Below are 10,194 nucleotides of genomic sequence, written 5' to 3'. Positions count from 1 at the left end.
TTTCAGAAGCTGGGCTGGGATGAGAATTTTGGGCATCCTCCTCCAACATGGGGGAGGTACCAGTTCTACTTCATTGCTGTTGAAGATCATGGAGCTGAGAAACAAAGCCAAGTCCACCCCATGTCCTTGGCAGAGATGACAGGCACATAGCTTGTACAGTGCCAGAATATCATTAGTATTTCCCTTCTTTAGTGGTTTGCTTGAATTTAAATCCCTGGTAATCAGTAGAACCTTCTCCTAGGAAATGGTGGAGTCTGTTAGGAGCCACTCATGACTCTGACCTGTTAAAACCAGCAACGTGAGCATTATTTGGAGTGAACTTGTTCCAGGTAAAGCTTTGGCCTTCTGATGCAAATGCAAAGGACCTTCATCTGTCATGAACCCAGGTTGATGAGAGACCAGTCCTGGTGGAATCAGTGTCTCTTTAAAAACTCTAGCCAGTTGTAACATCAACATCTAGACCTGACAGCCTTGGCATTTGCTCCCAGTATTTGCTGGGCTAGGCAGGCAGGTTTAACCTCCACCTCTCCTGTGGTTGAACCAGTGTGTTTTTTGGTAAAATGGTGATTGTAGATAAGCTTAGCCCTTTACCCCAGTCCCCCTGCCCAAGTCTCTTCCTTATGCTGGACTTTTAAAGCTTAAAAAAATCTTGACTGAATATAAATGCCTAATTACATTCTTTGTGAAATGGTTGCTTCCGCCTGATTCCCTAATTGTGCTGTGTTAGTGTCTTGCTCTGAAACTCAACATTCCCTTCTCCTTTTGTACCTTGTTGTGCTTGCTGTCTCTCTTGGACATCCTTAAAGACTGTCTTTTTGGCAAAAAAAAAAAAAAAAAAGAAAAAAAAATCAGTAAAGTGTTTTCTGTAATCTTTTTTTAAAATATGAGAACTAATTATTGTCCATAACTTGTAGCACTCTTCATTAAAGTCTTGCTTCTCTCAAATGTTAAGTAGCTATTTAATTCTAGCAGAGCACGTATGAGCAGATGGAGGTAGCACCATGTTGAACAATCTTTGCTGAACCATGTTGACTGTGTTAAGAAGCTGATGTCAGCTTGTATTGGGTGTTTTAATCCTTGAAAGCCATGTCCAACAGAGATGTGGAAACTTCCTTTTAATTTGTCCATTTCTTCATATAACATATTTTGGGACAAAATTCCCCCTTTCTCACATTTGAGTGAAAGGCAAGTTGTAAAGAAATGCTACAGTTTTAAAATTCATCCTGTACCTACAAGTTAGAAACTTTATAGAGCTTTTTTATATATTTACATGTTTTGGAATTTAGTATCCTGTTTTCCTATCAGTTAATCCCAAATGAAGCTACAGTGAAAAGGTGAGACCCAAATCCCATTGATCTGGTTCCCCTAAACAGGGTTAGGATCCAGAAGCTTTTCTCTCCTCCACTCTCACATTATTAGACTCTGCTCTCTAGGTAGAAGAGAGATGTGGGATATATTCAGGGAAGCAGAGTATCCCTATCAGTGTTTCTCAAACTGAGAAATGCATAAGTCCATTAACGCTTTTTAATGTAACTTCAGAGGTGTTTTTATGATAGTATTATTGAAATGGGTACACACATAAAACTATGCCTACAGCTTCCATAGAACTATGAAATGTACTGTGAACTGATGATTCTTTTGCTGAATTTAAGTCACTGCTCATGACATGGGTAGCGTTGGGACTATAGCCGTGACAGGATGTGGGTGGGGGTGCCTGTGCCACCGTGCACTGAGAAGTGATCCCAATCTCTCGCACCTTCACCTTAGCAAGACTGCTGCAAACCACTGTGCCTGAAGGGTACGGTGATGTCACGTAGCCTTCGCTAGACCTGAACACTATTACGAAGTCTGTTCTTTGCCTATTAGCTTTGTGACACTTAAGATATTACCACTTGGAGTCAATGCACTGAATTCTGAAGCAATACTTGGTTAGAAGGTGCTAATGCTTTTTTGTTTTTTTGGTTTTTTTTTTAAGATTATGGCTGAAATAAAAACATTATACACTGTCAGCACTCAAAGACTGTCTAGAAACACTGTCCTGGTAGGTAAGAGGGTGAGGCTCACTCAAAGCCCCAGCTGCACCAGCCGCGCTTCTGGGACAGTGAGCCGGCCACCTCAATCTCTGAATGAACATTTCCTCATCTATAAGTCAGTAGGTAATGGTACCTCTCTTGCAGGGCTGTTGAGAGAATAAATAAGCAAGTAAATCTCTTAGCTCAATGCCAGCCATGAGGTCAGTGGATCAGTGAGCCTTTTTCCCCGCTGTGAGTGAAGAAGTGATAAATAAAAGAAGAAAGATCAAGAGTTTGAATAATAGAAATAGTCTTTTAAGTGGGTTTTTGTATAGTTTTAGATGAATATATCAGTCAGGTGGGAGAAAGAACAAGGATTATCAGTGGAGGGGTTTCACCACTGCCTCTCGCTCACTTTATCCATTAAAATTTTTGTACATACTCCCATGCTGTGCTTTTTGCTCTCTAACCTCTAGCACTGGACGGAACAAATTCTGTTGAAACAGATCTGCCCCATATGTCCTACTGGGGCAATAGGTATCATTTAGCAATTAGATATGAATAAGAGAAAGAATCTCCCCGGCCAAACCTTGTCAGTATATTCAGATGGTTGTAAATAAACTTACCAAATGTTTACCCCCAAGAAGCAGGTATGAAAAACCATAACCCAAAGGAAGGAGAGAAATATCTCTTCTGAAGTAGCAGATTCTATCTAGCAGCCATGAAGTAGGTTTGGTAAACCACTGAGGTATTTTTGTTTTTGTTTTTGTTTTTTTACTGTTTGCTTATTTTTGAGAGAGGGAGAGGGAGAGAGAGAGAGAGTGTGAAAGCAGGGGAGGAGCAGATAGAGAGAGAGACAGGGAGACACAGAATCTGAAGCAGGCTCCAGGCTCTGAGCTGTCAGCACAGAGCCCAACTCAGGGCTCTACCCCATGAACAGTGAGATCATAACCTGAGCCGAAGTCAGATGCTCAATTGACTGAGCCACCCAGGCACCCTGCAGTGAGTTTCTGAGGTAAAAACAAAACCTCTTCCTGTGAGCCAAGCATGGAGGTATCACGCCACTTCTATTATGGAATATCCATGTGTGGCCCCGAAACTGGCCTAAGTGTGACTTGCGAGTTAATGATTACCCTAGCAGGTGTCTTAAACTGCTTGGTTTCACTGGGCTTGTGCAAACAGTTCACCTACAGAGGAATCTTCAGAAAGCGGCATGTTCCCTTTGCTCTCTGGAGCTGGACTGGTGGTTCTGAACCTAGTGACCTCTGCTAGGAGCCTGAAGACAGAACCCTTTAGTGGTTCTGGGGACCAGCCACACTTCCATGGAGCAGATCGATCTGACTTTGCCATCATGATCCCTCCAGGAGGCACAGAGTGCTTCTGGCAATTTGCCTACCAGACTGGATACTTCTATTTCAGTTATGAGGTAAGTACAAGGGCTCCTCTAGCCATACTGGGGACTTGTTTTTTTTGTTTGTTTCCTTTTGTTAAGTGGGTCAGGTTTTACTCGAATACAAGATTCTGTTTGTCTTTCTTATGCTGTGATTCCCTACCTGTTAATGAAATGGACCTGCAGTTAAGATGGAAACTCTCCATGAATGAACAATCACTATAACATATGGATTGACTAATCAAAATGGGGGCAATGGAGGTGTGCTCAAAGCCATGGGACAAACAAGCTACCTCTTCCCAGAGAGGTAATCGTATATTAACTCAGATTTGGAGATGAGAGGGGAGAGAATCCACTTTTTAAAACATTAAAATAATATGGATATGGTACAAAGTAAAATGAAAACCTACATGAACTTTGGCAACAGACCCTGAGATTTGAAAGAAAGATGCTTCTTTACGGGGCTAGGGGAGCCAACATTTATTCTCTTGCTTTTAGGGGTAATTCTGGCAAATTAAAGAATCACTGACTCAAGATTGCTCCATTTGGCCAGTCTTGTTTCTTTAGGAAGGTAAATGTTTAAAAGTTGCCTGTTCACAGGCCAAGTACATTTATCCATCCTGTGGTCTTACACCACACTGCCAAAGGATGGTGAACTCAATAGTAAAGTCAGAAGCTGTTCATTTCCTTGTTCTTTATCTTAGAAACCTGTTAACTTTCTAAATTTTATTTACATAGTAATAGACTCTATTGATCTCATTCCATTCCACTGTAACTCAAAGCTTATTTTAAGTTAGCTTATCAGAGCCTTTTCTTATCTCTGAATTTGGAACAGTAGCTACTAATCAGCTCACTGTAGCCTGGGCTTATCAAGACACAGCTTGGGGACAAGTTCCTACTGAATGCCTTATTTATTTGCTGTCAAGCAGCAAATAAGCCCAAATCAAGGACACTAGGGAAGTCAAAACCAAGCAAGTTCATTCAAGAACTCCATAGCCAAAACATACACATCAGTTGATACACGATGTATGGTCTGAGACATGTCTTCTTAACTGGAGTGCTATTGGCATTTTGGGCAATTCTTTGTCCTGCAATACTGTTTCTAACACAGCAGAATGTTCAGCATTGCTGTCCCTTCCTATCTCCCCAACACCACTGTTGTCTCCATCCAGATTCCCAGAGAACCACTGTGCTGATGATCATGAATGTCAATCTTACTATTTAGCTAGCTCTTGGTGATGTAGCAGGGGTTTTCTCCCTCTTTAATGTGTCTTGGCAGGTGCAGCGGACACTGGGAATGTCACATGACCGGCATGTTGCTGCCACAGCACATACCCCACAGGGTTTCCTCATAGACTCCTCTCAGGATGTTCGGGGCCAGATTAACTTCTCTATCAAAGAGACAGGTCTGTTTTTATCACCACAGCTACTGTAATAATCCTAAATTTCTTTGAAATTGGGTAAATAATGAGAAGTACTGAAATTACTTTTTTCAGTTTGAGAGAGGGCCAGTGAGCACGTTAGTGGAGGAGGGGTGGGGGAAGGAGACAGAGAGAGAGACAGAGAGAGAGAGAGAGAATATACCAAGTAGGCTTCACACAATCAGTGTGGAGCCTGACGTGGACCTTGATCTCCCGAACCCATGAGATGATGACCTGAGCCAAAATCAAGATCTGGATGCTCAACCAACTGAGCCACCCAGGCACCCCTGAAATGATAACCTGAGATATATTAGCCCTGGCTTTTTCACACGGGGATGATCAAACAGTAGGGGGAAGAACCCAGTTTTCAACATCAAAAACCAGCCTTCAACACCGATATCAAATCTTTCCCGGAGACTGCCTGTAGTGGAGGACATTAAGCAGCAGGCAGTTGCTGTCAGATTCAGGGCAGGGTCTCCAGGTGACTAATTACTGTAACTCCAGGGTCCAGAAGCTCAATTTTATCTCATCATCTCCAACTGATGAGGTTATGGGAAAGTGACCAAAAGAGAGACCCATTTATAATACAGAATTCCAACTAATAAATTTATTACATGATAACATTCCTTTCCAGTCACCAGAATACTTGAGCCAGTTATGAAATAGCAGACTCAGAACAAAAGGAAATGCATGGCCATGAAAATATCCACAAACGACAAAACACTTCCCCAGTCATCAGAAAATTCCTACAGCCAGATTAAGCCTATCCCCACCCTGGACAACACTGGTCAGTTTTAATTGCCCTCTCTACTAGCCAGGTGTACAGAAAAAAAAAAAGTGTTTCTGAATCGGGGCATAAAACAATCCTTCACTGTGTAGCACAGGATTTTCAGCACCATATGGTATCTGGCATCTTTGGCTCCCATGTATCAGCAGTGCCTTCTAACCATTAGAACAATCAAATAACTGCCACGCCCTTTTAATCCCGCTCTTCCCTGCTCCCACACACACACACACACACACACAAAGGGAGGCACACACAAAAGGGAGGATCCCAGTTGAGAACCAGCACTAGTTCATACCCCAAACCATTAGCTCCCGTACAAATCACCTTGCAGAAGTTACTCCATCCAGCAGGATAGCTTCTTTCATTCACAACACATCATTTTCTCTAGTTTCAAGTTCAAGACGGTATCCCCCAGTAATGGTGTACAAGAAGGCAAATAGCATGCTCTTAATTTCAACTCATTTTGTTGAGAAGAGCTTCAGTAAGAGATGTGGGAACTACAGGTGACAAAGGAGAAAACATGGTTTCCTATCTAGTATAGAACCAATTTACTTAATAAATTTACTTCTTATAAATTTACTATTTTATAGAACTCAGTTACTAATATTTGGCAAAACAGTATCATAACTGATACTCAGTAAAGTAAGTTTCATGGAAGATCACGTAAGGCCTTCCACCTTAAACATTCTATCTTTGTACTTCCTAAGTGAAAAGAAGGTATTAAGTAGCACATTTAACACTGGTAAACAGGTATCTCCAGGGAAATCTAGAGGGTGGGAGTTCAACAAAGGGTGGAGGCCAAGACTTGGTAATGATCTAGGGATTCCTACAGGTTTTTATCAGCTTTGTCTAAAAAATCAGCAAAATCACTTTGGTTCTGTCCAAGTTTACCTCAATTTTGGAGTTTTCTACGAGGGGCCTGAGATGGACCACAAACAGAAGAATGAAAGAAAACAACTGAATGATACCCTGGATGCAATTGAGGTAACTGTTTTGTGAGAGAAACATCTGTGGAAACATCCTTGAAAATTAGTAATATCATCTGAGGGCTCATTTGGGGAGAAACCAAACAGGCAAGAGGATTTGAAACCTTCAATTTTTATAACTTAGAGCTCTTAAAATTCCTCACTTGTTTATAACAGGAGTTGACAAAATATGGTGCACAGGCCAAATCTGGCCCAGTGCCTGTTTCTTTTTTTAAAGTTTATTTATTTATTTAGAGAGGGAGAGAGAGAAAATCCCAACCAGGTTCTGCGTTGTCAGCACAGAGCCTGACACAGGGCTTGATCCCACGAACCCCTAAGATCATGACCTGACCCAAAACCAACAGTTGGATGCTTAACCGACTAAGCCACCTGGACGCCCGTTTTTTCAAATTTTAGATAGAATTCACTATTTTAAAATGTACAATTCTGCGGGTTTTAGTACATTCCCAAGGTCATGCAACTATTACCTGCATCTAATTTCACAAGTTTCATCAGCCCCAAAAGAACTCCATACCCATTACTCACTCCTCCTTCCCCATGCCCCCCTCCCCAGTCCTGGGCAATCACTCACTAATCAACTGTTTCTTTAAATTTGCCTATTCTGTGCACTTCACATGAGTGTAATCATACGATGTGGCCTTTTGTTTCTGACTTCTTTCACTTAGCATGTTTTCAAGAGTCATCCACATTATAGCAGGTATTAATACTTCATTCCCTTTTATGGATGAATATCCTCTTTTATGAATGTATTAGTTTCTTATCGACTCATCAGCTGATGACATTTGGGTCATCCACTTTTTGGCTATTAGGAATAATGCGGGTATGAACATTTGCATGAAGTTTTTGTGTGAACATGTTTTCATTTCTGTATACCAGTTAGTAGGATACTCTGGTGGGTCATATGGTAACTCTGTTTAACTTTATGAGTAACTGTTTTCCAGTGCCTAAACCATCTTACACTCCCACCAGCAGTATCTGAGGGTTTCAATTTTTCCACATCCCTGCCAACAGGTTACTGTGTCTTTTACTAAAGCTGCCCTAGTGGGTGTGAAGTTGTATCTTGTGGTTTTGAGGTATGTGTCCCTAATGACTAATGACATTGAGCATCTTTCCATGTTTTTTGGCCATCTGTATACCTTCTGTGGAGAACTGTCTATTCAAATCATTTTCCCGTATTAAAATTGGGCTGTCTTTCCCGGGCTGGCCTGAAACCCAGGCCAGAGCACAGGGTCTGGCCAAGGAGGAGGGATTCTTGACTCAGATTCCAGGAACTCCTTGATGCTTTTTGAAGAGGATGAAGGTAGCTAGCTTTATTACAGACAACTCTGACCGCATCCCCTATCTACCCAGAAGAATGCAAACCCCCTTTTTTAGTCTTCTCAGGGAGTTCTGAGGGATCATTCCCTATTCAGCTGCCACAGTTGGGAGAGAGGGGAGGTATGAATTAAAAGTCCACATCACAAAAAAAAAAAAAAAAAAAAGAAAAGAAAGAAAATAAAATAGGGCTGTCTTTTTATGGTTGAGTTTTAAGTTTTTTATATATTCTGGATCCTTATCAGATAAATGATTTGTAAACATTTTCCCTATTCTGTGGGATGTCTTTTCACTTTCTTCATAGTATTTTTCAACGCACAAAATCCCACTGCGTATTTCTGTAAATGAAGTTTCACTGAAACACAACTATGCTTGTTTGACAATTATATATGGCTGCTTTTATGCTAATAAGAGCAGAGTTCAGTAGTTGCAACAGAGACTGTATCACCTACAAAGCCTAAACGATTTACTATCTGGTCCTTTAATAAAAAGTTTGCAGGGACACCTGGCTGGGTGAGTCAGTACAGAATGTAACTCTTGATTTCAGGTTCATGGATTTCAGCCCCACGTTGAGTATAGAAATTACTTAGATAAATAAATACTAAAAAAAAAAAACAAAAACCAAAAAAAGTTTGCATGCAAGCCCCCATCTTCTACCATCTACAAAAAACAGAAAACATCAGCCAGAGGGGCAATGATGTACTGAGTACATGTCTAAATCTAGAGATACTCTGAAAGAGTTTTAGAACTGAAATTTTTCATTATAAAAATTTTGTTTTTTAAACCAAAGTCCAGGCGATGTTTTCATAGAGAGCAAAACCAGGTTTACCAACAACTACAATAACCAACTTATTGTATGTATCATAAAATTATAGAAGTAAGTTACTCAGCTTCCAGATAACTTAGGTTAGTGCTTCTGAGCAATGGGGTGAGACTAGATGGGTGGTAGGGAGGACTCTTTTTTAATTTCATTTTCTGTCCCATAGGAGAGTACACGGAAGATGCAGAACAACATCTTTCACATGTGGCGGTATTACAACTTTGCCCGCATGAGGAAAATGGCTGACTTTTTCCTTCTCCAATCAAACTATAACTACGTGAACTGGTGGTCGACAGCTCAGAGCTTTGTTATTGTTCTTTCTGGAATCCTGCAGCTGTATTTCTTGAAGCGTCTCTTTAATGTCCCAAAGGTTACAGACACAAAAAAGCCAAGATGCTAAGCCAAAATGACTACAGCACCCTAGTCCTTTTCTTCTGAGTCACGAGCTTTGTAAAATTATTGGAAAAAAAATCAACTTGTTAGAACATATTAGTCTATTGCTCTCCTTTCCTATTGCCTCAAAATGGCAATAAATAATAAAAATGTATAAGTATTGATATTGGCTATTACAAAAGTGTGCGCTAAGTGATGCTACCATCAAAATACCGTTCATCATACAGCAGTCCCTTAACTCTAAGTTTATCTAGAGGGTTGAGAACCATGGGAGGGAGAAGAGTTGAAAAAAATGGGACAAAAACATACACATCTCAGTTTTATGCGTTGCATACAAAAACAGGAATTGGCAGACTGCTTTTTTGTAGTTGAAAAATGTTTTATTTTTAGAGATGTCACCTTTGGAATTTAAAATAAGCAGGAAAAAAAGAAAAGCAGATTTAAAACAGGCAGTTTAAAAAACTTAGTGGAATTTTTTCATTAAAAAAAAACATTTTAATAATTCCAAAAATAATTTTAGGAAGCATGGGAAGAGCTGAATTATATCAAGGTCTCTGATTAGTGCTGTCTAGTCCAGTTAAGTAAAGGCTCCCATGGGAAATCACATTTTAAGAAATCAAGGTGATGAAAATACCATTAGCCTGGGATCATACCATCTCAGAAAAAGAAAGATCAAGAACGAAGATATATAATCAAGCTGTATTCATAAGATCCTATCCTTAGTAATAGAAATACCCAGTATATGCAATATAAAAATAATTTTACCATTTATTTAACACCTATCATTTGCCAGGCACTGTGCTTAAGTGCTTTACAAACGTGACTTCTAATCCTAAAAACCATCTTTAGGTTAAAGCTGGTTTTTTTTGAAGAAGAAAATTAAGCTTAAACTATAATGACTTCTAAGGCCATACAGCTGGTAGGTGTCAGAACTGGGGTTTAGATCCAAGATTTTCTTCCATACCACACAACACCCACCGTATAGAAAACTGGCAGGACAAATTGCTCTTATTATTTTATCCAAATTTCATTCATAAAATCCAACACATGGCCTACCATTCTCATATGGCA

At 40.2% G+C, this 10,194-nt stretch overlaps 2 protein-coding genes across 6 annotated transcripts in view; one reads left to right on the top strand and one right to left on the bottom strand.

Moving 5' to 3' along the window:
- NIP7 (nucleolar pre-rRNA processing protein NIP7) overlaps positions 1–10,194 on the bottom strand; it is a 91,945-nt gene that overhangs the window by 79,245 nt on the left and 2,506 nt on the right. The gene's annotated exons all lie outside the window — the stretch shown is intronic.
- TMED6 (transmembrane p24 trafficking protein 6) lies at positions 2,882–9,723 on the top strand. Its single transcript, XM_049622449.1, has 4 exons — positions 2,882–3,438; positions 4,682–4,808; positions 6,443–6,594; positions 8,897–9,723. The coding sequence occupies exons 1-4, from the start codon at positions 3,226–3,228 to the stop codon at positions 9,128–9,130; spliced, it is 726 nt and encodes a 241-aa protein (XP_049478406.1). The 5' UTR covers positions 2,882–3,225; the 3' UTR covers positions 9,131–9,723.

Source organism: Panthera uncia (assembly GCF_023721935.1).
Source record: "Panthera uncia isolate 11264 chromosome E2 unlocalized genomic scaffold, Puncia_PCG_1.0 HiC_scaffold_20, whole genome shotgun sequence".
NCBI lineage: Eukaryota > Metazoa > Chordata > Mammalia > Carnivora > Felidae > Panthera > Panthera uncia.
Note: the sequence above shows the minus strand (reverse complement) of the source record. Positions and strands in the feature narration are given on the sequence as shown.